The sequence below is a fragment of the Schistocerca nitens genome, chromosome 8, assembly GCF_023898315.1.
Source record: "Schistocerca nitens isolate TAMUIC-IGC-003100 chromosome 8, iqSchNite1.1, whole genome shotgun sequence".
Taxonomy (NCBI): Eukaryota; Metazoa; Arthropoda; class Insecta; order Orthoptera; family Acrididae; genus Schistocerca; species Schistocerca nitens.
The window spans coordinates 286,226,721-286,243,866 of record NC_064621.1 but is presented as its reverse complement, the minus strand read 5'-3'; the positions used below and the strand labels follow the sequence as shown (position 1 = coordinate 286,243,866).

General features: G+C 43.2%; 1 protein-coding gene across 1 annotated transcript in view; it reads right to left on the bottom strand.

Moving 5' to 3' along the window:
* Positions 1-17,146, bottom strand: part of LOC126199526 (uncharacterized) — a 183,626-nt gene that overhangs the window by 62,045 nt on the left and 104,435 nt on the right. Inside the window, exon 6 of the mRNA XM_049936447.1 lies at positions 9,671-9,900. Coding sequence (XP_049792404.1) covers positions 9,671-9,900 — 230 coding nt within the window. The remainder of the gene's footprint in view (positions 1-9,670; positions 9,901-17,146) is intronic.

Genomic DNA, 17,146 nt, shown 5'->3' with positions numbered 1-17,146 from the left:
GTACACCACTGGTGATCGTCGAGGGGACACTGAATAGTGCACGGTACATCCAAACCGTCATCGAACCCATCGTTCTACCATTCCTAGACCGGCAAGGGAACGTGCTGTTCCAACAGGACAACGCACGTCCGCATGTATCCCGTGCCACCCAACGTGCTCTAGAAGGTGTAAGTCAACTACCCTGGCCAGCAAGATCTCCGGATCTGTCCCCCATTGAGCATGTTTGGGACTGGATGAAGCGTCTTCTCACGCGGTCTGCACGTCCAGCACGAACGCTGATCCAACTGAGGCGCCAGGTGGAAATGGCATGGCAAGCCGTTGCACAGGACTACATCCAGCATCTCTACGATCGTCTCCATGGGAGAATAGCAGCCTGCATTGCTGCGAAAGGTGGATATACACCGTACTAGTGCCGACATTGTGCATGCTCTGTTGCCTGTGTCTATGTGCCTGTGGTTCTGTCAGTGTGATCATGTGATGTATCTGACCCCAGGAATGTGTCAATAAAGTTTCCCCTTCCTGGGACAATGAATTCACGGTGTTCTTATTTCAATTTCCAGGAGTGTAGTTACAGAACAGGCAGAGTTAGCCAAGAAATTGAAGGGTATAACCAATAAAGTAAACGAACTGCCCACAAGGGAAGATTTTGTTGAATTACTAGGTGATGTGAGTACTTTGACAAATAGACAGGAAAGAAATAAATAGTATGAAGCAAACCCACAAACAATTTCCGATCGAAATAAACAGAGTAAACAGTAAAATTGAAATCGTGTGGCGGAGACAACAAACGGTAGAAGTAGAGGTACAAAACCTGGCCTCAGCAGTAAAGGAAATAACGTCCGGATGTGAAGGGCGAATGGAACAAAAGTTCCAAGAAAACACCCAGCAGTTTATGCAACAATTACACGACTGGGTAGTGGATAAGAAACAGCAAGTGATTATTGTCTGTTAATAAAGGTATCAAGGAAGCGGTAGAGAATATAGTGAGTGAAGGCCTACCGTTACCTCGCCAAATAGATCAAGAGTTGAAGGAAGTTCGCGAGCAGATAGGAACCTAGTTCCAAAGATGGAAAGGAGAAGTTACACAGAATTTGCAAACGTGCATTCAAAGGATAGAAGAACTTTGGGGAGCGGCTACTGAAGAAAGAAAGGAAGCCAGCCCAGAGTGGAGATCTAGGGGTAGAAATGAAGGCTCGATGTATAAATGTGGGGGTGATGAGCAGTACCCAGACACAAGCCCAAACGAACAGATGTATGGAAGTATGTCACCTATGAGTGATTACACCAGATCTATCATGGAAGAGGAAATGCTAAAGCATAGGCAATTCCAAATATTTTTTCCGAAAAGAAGACATTAAATCCTGTCGGATTTATCAGACGATTCAGAGGAGCTTGGTCTGATCGACAGAAAATCGAATATGTATCAAGTTACATCCAAGGCGATGGTAGTCTGTGGGTATCTGACGTAATAGACAAGTGTCACACCTACGAAGAATTTGAGAAGGCATTCCTCAATAGATATTGGTCAAGAGGCATTCAGGAGAGATTGAAGAAGTACTTACCCCGGAACCCTTCTCTTATCGAAACAGGAACTTACAGAGATACTCCGCAAATGAAAAATAGGCAGTCAGGTTACAACAGTAATAACGAAAGAATGAATGGAGGACAAATGGATAATTTTCATCGAACCAATTTGAATAATTGTTACAACAACGGAGCAAACTGTATGGAACTGCAGAATAACGGAAGAAATTATGAGCCGAACAGAAACAGAGACAGGCGGTTTGAAAGGAGGTACAATCCTGTATATAATGACCGTAGAAACCAAGGACAAAGTAACAAACCAAAAACGAGGCGAGGCCAAAGCCAACAAATAATCAAGCCCGGCGAGAACAATCACCGGTCATAGTCGAAGCAACCGATGACAACAACGGACCAGCTAGACCGGACAATTTAAACTGGATCCGACCGGATTACGCCCCGGAGGTTCGGTCGATAAAAGAGTAATGGGGGCAAGGAATCACCTGTAAACTGTTTTAGGTATAACGATGGAATGAGGATCATTGGAGAGTTAACGGAAGATGTAAATCCTGGGGAACAAGTTTCTAATAAAGTGCCAATATCAGCGATCCGTGCCGAAATATTACACGTACCTGTCAGAGTAATCTTGGATACCGGAGCTTCGATAAATGCGATCTCTGACAATTTATTTAAACAAGTATCCCAGAAGACACAGTTACCGACGTTGCCGACAAGAAACTGTAAGATTATTGGAGCCTTAGGCACCTGCTCGCAACCAGTCCGGATACAAATTTTGCTAGATGTAAGAATACGAAATACAGTGATAAGATGCGTGTTCCTAGTAATTCAAAAATTAATAGAAGATTGTATCATCGGATTAGAGACTATGAGGTTGAAGACTTCTCGTCCGGTAAAGTCAGATTTTGTGATAATGGGGAAATGGCACAAGTTGATCTGATCATGAAAGAAAGAAGCATTGGAAATTACTGTCCTGGTCATGGTATTAAGCTCATTAGAAAAGAAAAGAGATGAAACGTACAGAAGAGGTAAAGGAGAGCAAGATACTCGGGATAGCAGAACAAGTGAAAGAAAAGGCAAAGGAAGCTGATGGATTGTAAAACGAACAAAATGATCAATTGGTAGATCTTTTGGAGAAATATATCCAGATGTCTGAAGAAAGGCCAGGAATTATTAAGGGATTCACGTGCCATTTGGAGGTGTTTCCTCATGAGACGTATTGTAATAAATCATATTCAATTCCGTGGAGATTGAAGAAATCAGTAAGTGAAGAAATAAACATGAACACCTTTGGGATGAGTTAGCACGTCGACTTTACTCGATTATAGCAGCCAACATGACTACCATCACTGGCTTTGGCACTTGAGGAAGAATGGGCTGCCATTCCAACACAGTCAGACAGCTCATTGTAAGTATCCACAGCGGAGTTGAAGCCGTCATAAAGGCGAAGAATGGACACAGTTAATGTCCACTAAAAGGTGTCTGGTGACCTGTGACAAGAATGTGCATTTCTATCGTCAATAACTTTGGCTCTCACCACGTAGACGTTGTTTTACCGGAGCTGATTCAATGCTGTCACCAAAACGAGGTCCGATACTTGAAAAATTGTTGCGACCTGAATAAAAAGATGGGTTCGCAGTTTGAACAGCAAAGGTGTTACTGATTGTTACAGTGTGATAGCTTTAACATTTATACATACCTAACTAGAGCTGTAGTATTTTTCCACACGTTTTTCTGAACTTCAGCTGGTAATTATCATTTTCTTACAAGGGAATGGTCCAATATGACATGTCGAAACCCATCCTACAATTTCTTATGCAGAAAGAATACAACGAAAGAAATGCACTGTCAAAATTTTAGCTGTTAAGACGCACTGAAAGTATTTTTTTTATAAATAGTTGAGGTTACTCGTTTTTGTTGCACGAAGAACGCTTATGGCAGGGGTTTTCTACAGCTCTTCCTGCTTAGCGCGCTGTCGGCCCTGATAAGAGAACATAGCACCACGTAGTGCGAATATCCAGAGTGATACGTGAGAGTCTGAAACACCTAAACCATACAAAAAATATCACGTATCATTAATGTTATGAATAAGAGGCAGTTCATATCGACAACTGTACTGCTCCAGACGCAATTGTTACATAGATGACTAGCAGAGGAAAATAAATCAATGCAGAGTTTCTTGGCTATTCCCAATAGTCGAGATAATGCAGTTAAGTGTCATTTGAATGACGAAGAAAAACATCTTCCTTACACAAGCCACAAATGACGAAATGAAAATTAATGCTTTCAGGCACTTCACAGTAATTATGGTTTTATTTAGACAGAACTGCGGCAGAGTAAGAAAAGGCGTTGGTTGTTGCTCTGCTTAATGTGCTGCATACCGGGCATACTTGAAGCAATTCGCTAAACGTGCCGATGCAAACCGATAACGCACAAATGACTGAAATTTAAGAACACTGTTCTCATGATAAACCTCAACTGACACAGAGCTATCGTAAATTACATTGTTCGACAATTTCCGTAAAAATACTTTCCACAGTCGAAATAATTTAATATCGACAGGTAGAATTTGAATTATATCAACAGTTCTTTCGCTATCCTTCTCAAAGACAGACGTGTCGTTATGTTAGGCCAAGAGTCAACGAAAACAAAGAATTAATTTCTTCAGCTGGTTAGAAACAGTTTTGAATAAAATGTTAAAAATTATTATTTCCTATTTTTCCAGACTTTAATGAACCATGGACCTTGCCGTCGGGGAGGGGGCTTGCGTGCCTCAGCGATACAGGCAGCCGTTCCGTAGGTGCAACCACAACGGAGGGGTGTCTGTTGAGAGGCCAGACAAACGTGTGGTTCCTGAAGAGGGGCAGCAGCCTTTTCAGTAGTTCCAGGAGCAACAGTCTGGATGATTGACTGATCTGGCCTTGTAACAATAACGAAAACGGCCTTGCTGTGCTGGTACTGTGAATGGCTGAAAGCAAGAGGAAACTACAGCCGTAATTTTTCATGAGGGCATACAGCTTTACTGTATGGTTAAATGATGATGACGTCCTCTTGGGTAAAATATTCCGGAGTTAAAATAGTCCCCCATTCGGATCTCCGGGCGGGGATTACTAGGAGGACGTCGTTATCAGGAGAAAGAAAACTGACGTTCAACGGATCGGAGCGTGGAATGTCATATCTCTTAATCGGGTAGGTAGGTGAGAAAATATAAAAAGGGAAATGGATAGGTTAAAGCTAGATTTAGTCGGAATTAGCGAAGTTTGATGGCAGGAGGAACACGACTTTTGGTAAGGTGAATACAGGGTTATAAATACAAAATCAAATAGGAGTAATGCAGAAGCAGGTTTAATAATGAATTTAAAAAATAGGGGCGCGGATAAGCTACAACGAACAACATAGTGAACGCATTATTATAGCCAAGATAGACACGAAGCCCACTCCTACCACAGTAGTTCAAGTTTATATACCAACTAGCTCCGGAGATGACGAAGACAATGAAGAAATGTATGATGAGATAAAAGAAATCATTCAGATAGTGAGGGGAGACGAAAATTTAATAGTGATGTCGGACTGGAATTCGATAGTAGGAAAAGGAAGAGAAGGAAAAGTAGTAGGTGAATATGGAATGGCGATAAGGAATGAAAGAGGAAGCCGCCTGGTAGAATTTTGCACAGAGCATAACTTAATCATACCTAGCACTTGGTTTAAGAATCATGAAATAAGGTTGTATACGTGGAAGAGGCCTGGAGACAGTGGACGGTTTCAGATAGATTATATAATGGTAAGACAGAGATTTAGGAACCAGGTTTTAAACTGTAAGACATTTCCAGGGTCAGATGTGGACTCTAACCACAATTTATTGGTTATGAACTGTAGATTAAAACTGAAGAAACTGCAGAAAGTTAGGAATTTAAGGAGATGGGACCTGGATAAACTGAAAGAACCAGAGGTTGCAGAGAGTTTCACAGAGAGCATATGGGAACGACTGACAAGAACCGGAAAAAGAAATATAGTAGAAGAAGAATGGGTAGCTTAGAGAGATGAAATAGTGAAGGCAGCAGAGGATCAATTAGGTAAAAAGACGAGGGCTAGTAGAAATCCTCGAGTAACAGCAGAGATATTGAATTTAATCGAGGAAAGGAGAAAATATAAAAGGAACACAAACGTCTCAAAAATGAGATCGATAGGAAGTGGAAAATGGCTGAGCAGGGATGGCTAGAGGACAAATGTAAGGATGTAGAGGCATATATCACAAGGGGTAAGATAGATACCAACTACAGGAAAATTAGAGAGACCTTTGGAGAAAAGAGCTCAGATGCAAAACCAGTCTTAAGCAAAGAATGGAAAAAGGTGGAAGGAGTATATAGAAGGTCTATACAAGGGCGACGTACTAGAGGGCAATATTATGGAAATGGAAGAGGACGTAGATGGCGATGAAACAGGAGATAGGATAATGCGTGACGAGTTTGACAGAGCACTGAAAAAAACCTGAGTCGAAACGAGGCTCCGGGAGTAGACAACATTCCGTTAGAACTACTGATAGCCTTGGGAGAGCCAGCCCTGACAAAACTCTACCATCTGGTGAGCAGGATGTATGAGACAGGCGAATTACCCTCAGACTTCAAGAAGAAAATAAAACTTCGAATCCCAAAGAATGTAGGTATTGACAGGTGTGAAAATTACCGAACTATCAGTTTAATAAGTCACGGCTGCAAAATACTAACACGAATTCCTTACAGACGAATGGAAAAACTGGTAGAAGCCGACCTTAGGGAAGATCAATTTGGATTCCGTAGAAATGTTGAAACACGTTAGGCAATACTGACCCTACGACTTACCTTAGAAGATAGATTAAGGAAAGGCGAACCTACGTTTCTAGCATTTGTAGACTCAGAGAGAAAGCTTTTGACAGTGTTGCCGGGAATATTCAATTTCAGATTTTGAAGGTGGCAGGGGTAAAATACAACGAAAAAAAGTCTATTTACAATTGGTATAGAAACCAGATGGCAGTTATAAGAGTCGAGGGGCATGAAAGGGAAGCAGTAGTTGGGAATGGAATGAGACAGGATTGTAGCCTGTCCCAAATGTTATTCCATCTGATATTGAGCAAGCAGTAAAGGAAAAATTTGGGGTAAGAATTAAAATCCACGGAGAAGAAATAAAAGCTTTGAGGTTTCCAAAGACACTGTAGTTCTCTCAGAGACAGCAAAGAACTTGGAAGAGCAGTTAAATGGAATGGACAGTTTCTTGAAAGGAGTACATAAGATGAACACCAACAAAAGCAAAACGAGGATAATGGAATGTAGTCGAATTAAATCAGGTGATGCTGAGGGAATTAGATTAGGAAATGAGACACTTAAAATAGTAGATGAGTTCTGCTATTTGGGGAGCAAAATAACTGATGGTGGTCGAAGTAGAGTGGATATAAAAAGACTGGCAACGGAAAGGAAAGCGTTTCTGAAGAAAAGAAATTTGTTAACATCGAGTATAGATTTAAGTGTCAGGAAGTCTTTTCTGAAAGTATTTGTATGGGTTGTAGCCATGTATGGAAGTGAAACCTTGACGATAAATAGTTTAGGCTAGAAGAGAATAGAGGCCTTCGAAATGTGGTGCTACAGAAGAATGCTGAAGATTAGATGGATTCATCACGTAACTAATGAGGAGGTACTGAATAGAATAGGAGGGAAGAGGAATTTGTGGCACAACTTGATTAGAAGAAGGGATCGGTTGGTAGGACATGTGCTGAGGCGTCAAGGGATGACCAATTTAGTATTTGATGGCGGCGTGGAGCGTATAAATCGTAGAGGGAGTCCAAGAGATGAATACACTAAGCAGATTCAGAAGGATGTAGATTGCAGTAGGTATTTGGAGATGAAGAAGCTTGCACAGGATAGGGTAGCATGGAGAGCTGCATCAAACCAGCCTCAGGACTGAAGACCACAACGACAACAACAATTGGACGAATGTAAGATTTTTACCACTAGACAGTCTTTTTTTTAATTTTTGGTCCTAATATGTCTTGAGGTCCCTGAAGAGCGATATGAAGCTGCGAAAACAGTATTCCTCTCATATTTATCACTGGCATTGTTGCATGGGAATGTGTCATAGCATTAATCGACTGCACAACGGACTCTGTCTTTTTTCGCCTTGAAATGATGAAGTGCGGCTTGCTCGCAGTTATAAATTATTTGTCCCTTTGGAAGTCAGATCTGGAAGCTGGAGAAATCTGGAGTGATTGAATAAGAGTCTCTGACAGTTCTTTCCACCAACCTGTCATCATCTACAGTTGTGTCCCCAGTGCAGAAGTCGGTCGTGGAATCTTCTTCGGCGGAGGGTGCTTTGCTGTAATTTCGAACCTGTGATTGTGCTTTTTGCGGGATGCCACTTGCCCAGGTTAGTCTCTGTATGTACAGAGTGTTGTAACTGCGACCGGGACGGTCGCGGGGTTGAATGATGGAAAGAGCGGCGGGACTCGCGGAGAGGCCCGCGAACGACAACACAACAGGAGAGGATGGACACGACCAACGAAGGAGAGAACGAACAACAACGAGATCGAACAACAGAGTCACAAGGAGACCTAACAACCACGTCCACTGGTACACAGAACAAGAAAGTAAGTAAACTGTCTAACGCGAGGCGATGTGTCCACAGACGTACGCGAGATTAGACTGACTGGCTGAACTTTTTTTTTCTTTTCTTTATTGTGATTTTGATACCTGGTAGGCTGGCAGCAGCACATTACGCCGCTCTTCAGCCCAAGAGTTAACAATGATAAAACAGAGAAGACATGAGTTTGAACAATCGGCGAGTAAAAAAAAAAAAACGGTAGACACAGTAACATAAAAAACATGAAGCCGTTCACACTCGATGATAAGCCACACGACAAACTGTTGACACGACGCACAAACACTGATGATAGCGATGGCACATGTGAACGATGGAGCGTGACGGTGAACACTAAACACAAAACACGACGGCACACACGAGAAACGGATAGCGATGATCTCTGGCACGCGAATGTCCTCGTAACGTGTGCGAGTCCGGGGACCTGCCAAGAGGGGAAGAAGGGTGAGGGGGAGGGAGAGGGGAGAGCAAAGATGCCAATGGCAGAGGAGATGGGAGGAGGATTAGAGGGACGGGGGTAGGGGAAGCCCAGGGGAGGAGTGGAGAGAAAGGGAGGAGGGAGGAAAGGGGGAGAGAAGGGAGGGAGGATGCCCAAAGGAACAAACACAGGAAGAGGGAGGGAGGATCAAAGTTGGTAGGAGGGGTACATGGAGGGGAGGAGGGCATCATCAGGGAGGGGAAGCTGGCGAAAGCCACCTTGGGAGAGGTTAAGGAGGGTGGAGAGATGGAGAGCAGGTGGGAAGTGGGAATACAGGCGCGGCAGCGGGCGGGGGTGGAAGAGGATGGGGGAGACAAGTGGGTGAGGAGGATCGAGTTTACGGGAGGTGTAGAGGATCCGTATCCATACGAGGAAAAGGAGGAGGTGGGGGAACGGAATTAGGTCGTACAGGATCCGCGATTAGGAGGGGAGACGGATGCGATAGGCGAGGCAGAGAGCATGGCGTTCAAGGATCTGAAGGGATTTGTAAAAGGTAGGGGGGGCGGATATCCAGGCAGGATGGGCATAACAGAGGATAGGGTGGATGAGGGATTTAGAGGTGTGGAGTATGGTGGAGGGGTCCAGACCCCACTGGCTGAACGAGAGGCAGGCGCTTAAGTACCCGGACGCCGCTATTGGCCGCTGGAACCACGTGTTCCACTGTGGCGCCCTCACGCTAGAAGCGGGCCAAGAGGCGCGCGCCGCCACTGCTTACGGCGCGATGGTGCAGACACCTCTAGGGGTCTTCGACGTCCATGACGTCTGGTGGGGAATGAAATTCCGCAGCGCGCAGTTCCAGACAGAGGGCAAGATCTGTAGTACTGTCGATGATGGTAGGCGACACTTCTCATTAATTTATCCTGTTTGGTTATCATTCAAATATTCTCACATTTATACTGCCTTTTACAACACTCGTCATAGGTTTCTTAATTGTATGGTAACTTTTCCATCCAACTTCCGATATATGATACACAGATTGGTCTGTTCCTTGTTAGACGTTGTACAGACCTCCACATTCTGCACACTCACCTGGGGAAAGCCTTAATGGACGGCATGGAGAGGAAGGAGTTGGGGCTGACAGCGCTGGAGATCCTGACGAGCTGCGCCGGCAGGTCCTCCGGCACGTCTGCGGCCGCGTCGTCGCCCACTGGGTGAGCCCCATCGTCCGCCATGTCCTCCGCCTCCGGCTCCTCCACACTCGTTGCGGCGGGGCGTGGCCGCTTCTTTGCAGCTCCTTCTACCGCCTGCTGCTGCTGCTCCTGCAGTTGATGACAGTAAAAATACCGCGAATGTAGTCTCCGTGTTACACGACGTGAGATGAATCCAAGAGGTCTAGTGTGATTACAGTGGACGTGATGATGGTCACAAGCCCACGGGAAAAAATGCTAGTCACTCCCTTACAAGAGCGCACTGATAGATTTGAATAGCCGATTTGAGGGCGGGGTAGGGAGGGAGGTGGAGGGAGGAAAACTACACTTTAAGACAAGAAAAGACGACGCACCATCAAAACATTATCCGAATGAGACGGCAATTGGTAGGTATGATGTATATGTACAGACAAACAAATGTCACAATTTCAGAAAAATTAAATGATTTGTTCAAGAGGAAGAGCTTTACAAATTGGGAAAGTCAATAAAACATTATTCCATCTCTGTCCCTTATGGAAGCAGCTATTCGGCTTGGCATTTCTTTATATACGAGGGTCATTCCAAAAGAAAAGCACACTATTTTTTTAAATCCATCTTTTATTTTACATGTTTGAGAGTTTTACAGTGTGTAGATACATCCTTTAGGAACAATATTTTCGTTTCTCCACATAATTTCCATCCCTCTCAATTGCCTTATGCCATCCTGGAACCAGCGCCTGTATACCCGCAAGGTAAAATTCTGGATCAACCTGTTGGAGCCACTATTTGGCAGCGTGCACAAGGGTGTCATCATCTTCAAACCTTGTTCCACGAAGAGAGTATTTCAGCTTCCCAAAGAGATGATAGTCACATGGAGCCAGGTCAGGATTGTAAGGCGGGTGTTTCAGTGCTGCCCATCTGAGTTTTGTGATCGCTTCCATGGTTTTTTGACTGACACGTGGCCGTGCATTGTCGTGCAACAGCAAAACATCCTGCTTTTGCCGATGTGGTCGTACACGACTCAGTCGAGCTTGAAGTTTCTTCAGTGTCGTCACATATGCATCAGAATTTAATGGTGGTTCCACTTGGCATGATGTCCACAAGCAAGAGTCCTTCGGAATCAAAAAACACCGTAGCCATAACTTTTCCAGCAGAAGGTGTGGTTTTGAATTATTTTTTATTGGGTGAATTTGCATCATGCCACTCCATTGACTGCCTCTTCGTCGCTGGTGAAAAATGATGGAGCCATGTTTCATCACCTGTCACAATTCTTCCAAGAAATTCATCTCCACCATTCTCGTACTGTTCCAAAAGTTCGCTGCATACCATTTTTCTTGTTTCTTTGTGAGCCACTGTCAACATACTGGGAACCCACCTGGCACAAACCTTTTTTAACGTCAACACTTTCAGTATTCTGCAAACACTTCCTTCCCCTATCCCAATGTAGCGTGGCAATGCGTCCACTGTGATGCGTCTGTCAGCAGTCACCAATTCGTTAACTCTCTGCACATTGTCTGGAGTGTGTGCAGTACGAGGCCTGCCGCTGCGAAGACAATCCTCAATATTGCCGTGCCCACTTTCATCACGTAACCTGCTTCCCCACCGACTAACTGTACTGCGATCGACAGCAGCATCTCCATACACCTTTTTCAACCTCTTGTGGATGTTTCCCATTGTCTCGTTTTCACAGCAGGAACTCTATGACAGCACGTCGCTTATGACGACCGTCAAGTGTAGCAGCCATCTTGAAGACATGCTGTGACGACGCCACTCATGGGAACAGGTTGAACTAAGTTTGAAAACAAGAGGGAAGGGTGTCAAACTTTCACACATGCAGAATGAAAACTGTATTTTTACAAAAATAGTGTGCATATCTTTTGGAGTGACCCTTGTAGTTGCTGGATGTCCACCTGAGGGATATCATGCAACATTCTGTCCAGTTGGTGCGTTAGATAGTCAAAATCCCGAGAGGGTCGGAAGAACCTGCCCATAAAGCTCTAAACGTTCTCAACTGGGGAGAGATCCGGCTACATTGCTGGCCAAGCTAGGATTTGGCAAGCACGAAGGCAAGCAGTAGAAATTCTCGCTGTGATGTTGGGGGTTTATCTTTCAGGATTGTAGCCCCAGGTGGGCCTACCATGAAGGTGAACAAAACGGGGCGCAGAATATCGTCTACGTATTGTTGTGCTGTTAGAGTGCCGCGGATGACCACCAAAGGGGACCTGGCATGAAAAGAAATGGCCTGGTTGTCGGGTCGTATGGTGTGGGCGATAGTCAAGCTGATATTCGACCACTGTCTGATGTGTATCGGGAGACATCTTCGCTGGTATCAGGGTCAGTTGGAGGTGTGACTTGTCATTCAAGACATTTCTACTCCAGTAAATTTTATGCCAGGCCGATAAGTTTCTAGAACTGCCCAGACAGCTACGGGATACCAACCGGACTGTCGGCCGTCATACGGCCTGACAACCAGGAGTGATGGTTTGAGGTGCTACTTCATTTCGTAACAGGACCTCTTCTGGTGTCAGCCTCTGCACCCTTACAGCATAGCGGTAGGTCGAAAGTATTATACGCCCCGTTTTGTTGCCCTTCATGGCAAGCCATCCTCGGCTACGTTTCAGAAAGATAATGTCTGCCCCCACAAGGTGAGCGTTCCTAGTGCTTGTCTTTGTACTTGCCAAATCATACCTTGGCCAGCGAGGCTGCCGGATCTCTCCCCAATTGAGAACGTTTGAGCATAATGGGCAGGGCCCACCAACCAGCTCGGGATTTTGACTATCTAACACACCAGTTGGACAGAATTTGGCAAAATATCCCTCAAGTGGGCGTCTTACAACTCTGTTAATCAATGCCAAGCCGAATAATTGACGGCCAGAGGTGGACGAACGCGTTATTGATTTTCTCATTTAGTGAAGCTCTTTCTCTTGAATAAATTATCCAATTTTTCTGAAATTATTGTCATTTGTTTATCTGTACATGTACATCACATCTACAAATTTCCGCCCCATTAGGATAATTCCTTCTTGGTGTGACCTTTTTTTGTCGTAAAGTGTAGTACCAGGAGAACATGTGGTCATCCACGGTGGACATAGATCATAGTAGTGAAGCAGCATGTATGTGTTGGTCGGTAGTGTCGAATCAGCTCAGTACGATGGGTCGACGTGAGGACATGACAGAAACGAGCTATTGCGTTTGGACTGGCTAAGGATCATATCGTGATTTAAGTTGCTCGATTTGCTATTGTCCAATATTGAAGAGCAGACGGTCCAATGTGTCTACAACGGATGGTGCATCACTCTCAGCCATGTAACACTGCGTAAGAACAGTGGTCGTAAAAAGTTCCTAAACCCAGAGACCAGAGACAAATGTCAGACTCGACAGGGATTGGTGTGGCCAGTGAATGCAGGTCCATCTCAACCAGTTCCGAGCAAACACTATGCAGGGAACTGCTTGCCATGGACATCTGGATGCATGTAAAGGTGCACGTCTTCGCTAGCCCAACCAACACAGGAACTGGATAGTAGCTGACAGGAGTCGTGTACTGTGGTCCAGTGAGTTGCAACATTTGTTGTTCTTTCAAACGGTGGAAAGCGTCGAGTTCACCATGGTCCAATGGGGCATGTAAAGCGCGGTTTGTGGAGCGTCTAGTTTAGGACGGTGGAAATTCTTTGATGTTTTGGGAGGACTTTTAGTATCATGACTTGGACATTATCATTCATGTTACTGTGAAAACCAACCTGGCTGTTTATTTCAACTTTCTCGGTGATCAAATGTTACAATTTTGTCTAGACATACTGACTGTCTGCCTCGGACACTCCCATCTTGCAAGATGACAATGGTCGTGTTCACAGATCTACACGCGCACGATCCGAGTTTCACAAATACTCCACGAGCTTACTCGTGTAGAATGTAGGCTATCTGGGAGTATGAAGAACATGAGGTAAAACGTACACAGCTCTAGGAGATCGGAAAAATATAATGCATTCAGTTCCTAAGATAGAAAGAGCATATAAGAGCGAGAACTATCACAGAATCAGCTTCACAGCTAATGGATGGAAGTTGCTGACAAGAATAATGTACAGAACAACGGAAAAGAAAACTGAGAAACTGTTAGACGACAATCAGTTTGGATTTAGGAAAGGTAAAGGCACTATAGAAGCAGTCCTGGCGTTGCTCTAACAATGGAAACAAGACTGAAGAATAAACAGGACACGGTCACAGGATCTGTCGATCTAAAAAAAGCGTTTGACTATGTGAAATGGCGCATGATGTTCGAATTTCTGAGGAAAATAAGAGTAATCTGTATGGAAAGACGTGTAATATACAGTACGTACAAGAATCAAGACGGAACAATAATGTCGGAAGACCAATAACGAAGTGCTCGGATTAAAAACGGTGTAAGATAGCGATGCTGTTTTCGTCCCTACTGTTCGGTCTATACAATGAAAATGCAATGACGGAAGTAAAAGAAAGGTTCACGAGTGGGATTATAATTCGGGGTGAAAGGATATCAGTGATAAGATTTGCTGATGATATTGCTATCTGTCGGTGAAAGGGAAGAAGAATTACAAGATCTCTCCAATGAGTACAGCATATGGAATGAGAGTAAACCGATGAAAGACAAAAGTAAAGAGAAGTTGCAAAAAATGAGAATACCGAGGACCTTAACACCAAAATCGGTGATCACTAAGCGCACGAGATTAAGCAAGTTTGCTACGTTGGAAGCAAAGTAACAATGACGGAAGAAGCAAGGACGACATAAAAAGCATATTTAACACAAGCAAAGAGGGCATGCCTGACCAAAAGAAGTCTACAAACATATTCTTTAATTTGACGGAAATATTTCTGAGAAGGTACGTTTAGAGTACAGAATTGTATGGTAGTAGTTCGCGGATTCCTCCATTTAAACAATATTTAACAGAAAGTAATCAGAAACTGCCAGTTAATCATCGCCAAAGCAGTTATCTTTATCATACCAGAACATTCCGGGAATCAGGAGTAAAGTTGATGAACTACTCATTTGTATTGATGAAATGAATTCATCTAACCAGATTGACATAATCTGCCTCTCTGAACATCAAGTGACCACTGGTATAAATATGTTAGACACTTCAGGATTTAAGCTAGCTTCCTACTTCTGCAGAGCAGATATGGATGGAGGAGGAGTTGTCATATTTATTAAAAACTGCCATAAATTCAAGAACATTCACATTAATAAATTCTGTTTAGAGCAGCATCTAGAAGCATGTGCAACAGAAGTAGAGTTCCATAACAGATCCCATATAATAGTAACTATTTACCGAGCACCTGCAGGAAATTATAATCTATTCATAAATCATCTAGAAGCTATTTTGGGTTATTTAACACGAAGAAACAAAGAAATTTTGATTGCTGGTGACTTTAATACAGATTTTCTAATGCAATCTTCCAGTAAACATTTACTGCAGTTAGTAATGTTGTCTTTCAATTTAACTCACACTGTAAACTTTGGAACTAGGATCACTAAATCCTCAAGGACAGCCACTGATAGCATTTTTATAGACAAAATCATATCATAAAACCTGTAATAAATGGACTATCAGATCATGACATGCAGCTTCTTGTTTTAGATGTAAATTCTAAGCAGATTATCAAAACTGCTAAATCTGAGTACAGGAGAGTAGTCAATCAATCAAAAATTGAGTGTTTTAGAAAACTGCTCAAATATATGAACTGGAAAGATGTTTATAGTGCTTATGACATGAATGAAAAATATAACACATTCATGAACAATGTCAGTACCATGATGAGCTTTTCACTCTGCAGCGGAGTGTGCGCTGATATGAAACTTCCTGGCAGATTAAAACTGTGTAGCCTACCGAGACTCGAACTCGGGACCTTTGCCTTTCGCGGGCAAGTGCTCTACCATCTGAGCTACCGAAGCACGACTCACGCCCGGTCCTCACAGCTTTACTTCTGTCAGTATCTCGTCTCCTACCTTCCAAACTTTACAGAAGCTCTCCTGCGAACCTTGCAGAACTAGCACTCCTGAAAGAAAGGATATTGTGGAGACATGGCTTAGCCAAAGCCTGGGGGATGTTTCCAGAATGAGATTTTCACTCTGCAGCGGAGTGTGCGCTGATATGAAACTTACTGGCAGATTAAAACTGTGTGCCCGACCGAGACTCGAACTCGGAAGGTAGGAGACGAGATACTGGCAGAATTAAAGCTGTGAGGACTGGGCGTGAGTCGTGCTTCGGTAGCTCAGATGGTAGAACACTTGCCCGCGAAAGGCAAAGGTCCCGAGTTCGAGTCTCGGTCGGGCACACAGTTTTAATCTGCCAGGAAGTTTAATGTCAGTGCCATGTTTGAAAACTGTTTTCCTCTTAAAGTTACTCAAATTAAACAGAAGTCTATAACAAAACCATGGATTACACAAGGAATAAAGATTTTCTGTAAGACAAAAAGGAAAAGCTATCTGTCGACCAAGAATAGCTCCAATGCTGATGATTTAGCTAAATACAAGGAATACTGTAAAATATTAAAAAAAGTAATTCATACATCTAAACAAATACACTACGAGAAGAAGATAGCAACGTCAGGGAACAAAATAAAAACAATATGGGATATAGTGAAAGGGGAGACTGGCAGAACCAGAAAGGAACAGGAGCAAATAGCATTAAGGGTAGATGACACATTAGTAACCGATGTTCAAAGTGTGGCAAATCTATTTAACAAGTACTTTATATCCATTACTGATAGAATGGGATTGTCAGGATCAGTAAATAATGCCCTTGAATATCTTCACCAAAAGAAATAACTTCCATAATAAAATCTTTAAAAACAAAGCATTGTAGTGGATACAATGAAATATCAACAAAGTTCTTGTGAGTTTAGTACAATTTTAAGTTACCCGTGTAACCAGTCAATCAGAACTAGGGCATTTCCTGAATGGCTAAAATATGCAGATGTTAAGCCGCTATTCAACAAAGAGGATAAAGAGATACCATCAAACTACAGACCAATTTCACTTTTGCCAGCATTCTCAGAAATTTTAGAAAAAGTAATGTACAGGCAGCTTCTCAACCATCTGATCACAAATAACATATTATCAAGAACACAGTTTGGATTTCTGAAGGGTTCTGATATCAAGAAGGCTGTTTACACCTACAGGGAAAATGTACTTAATTCATTAAATAACAAATTACAAGCAGCAGGTATTTTCTGTGATTTGTCAAAGACATTTGATTGTGTGAACCACAACATCCTTTTAAATAAATTAGAATTCTATGGCGTCATGGGCAGTGCTGCAAAATGGTTTGAGTCATACCTCGCTAACAGGAAACAAAGGGTGTCAGTGCAAGGGGCTAGTGAATTAAGTCATCAGTCATCATCAGAA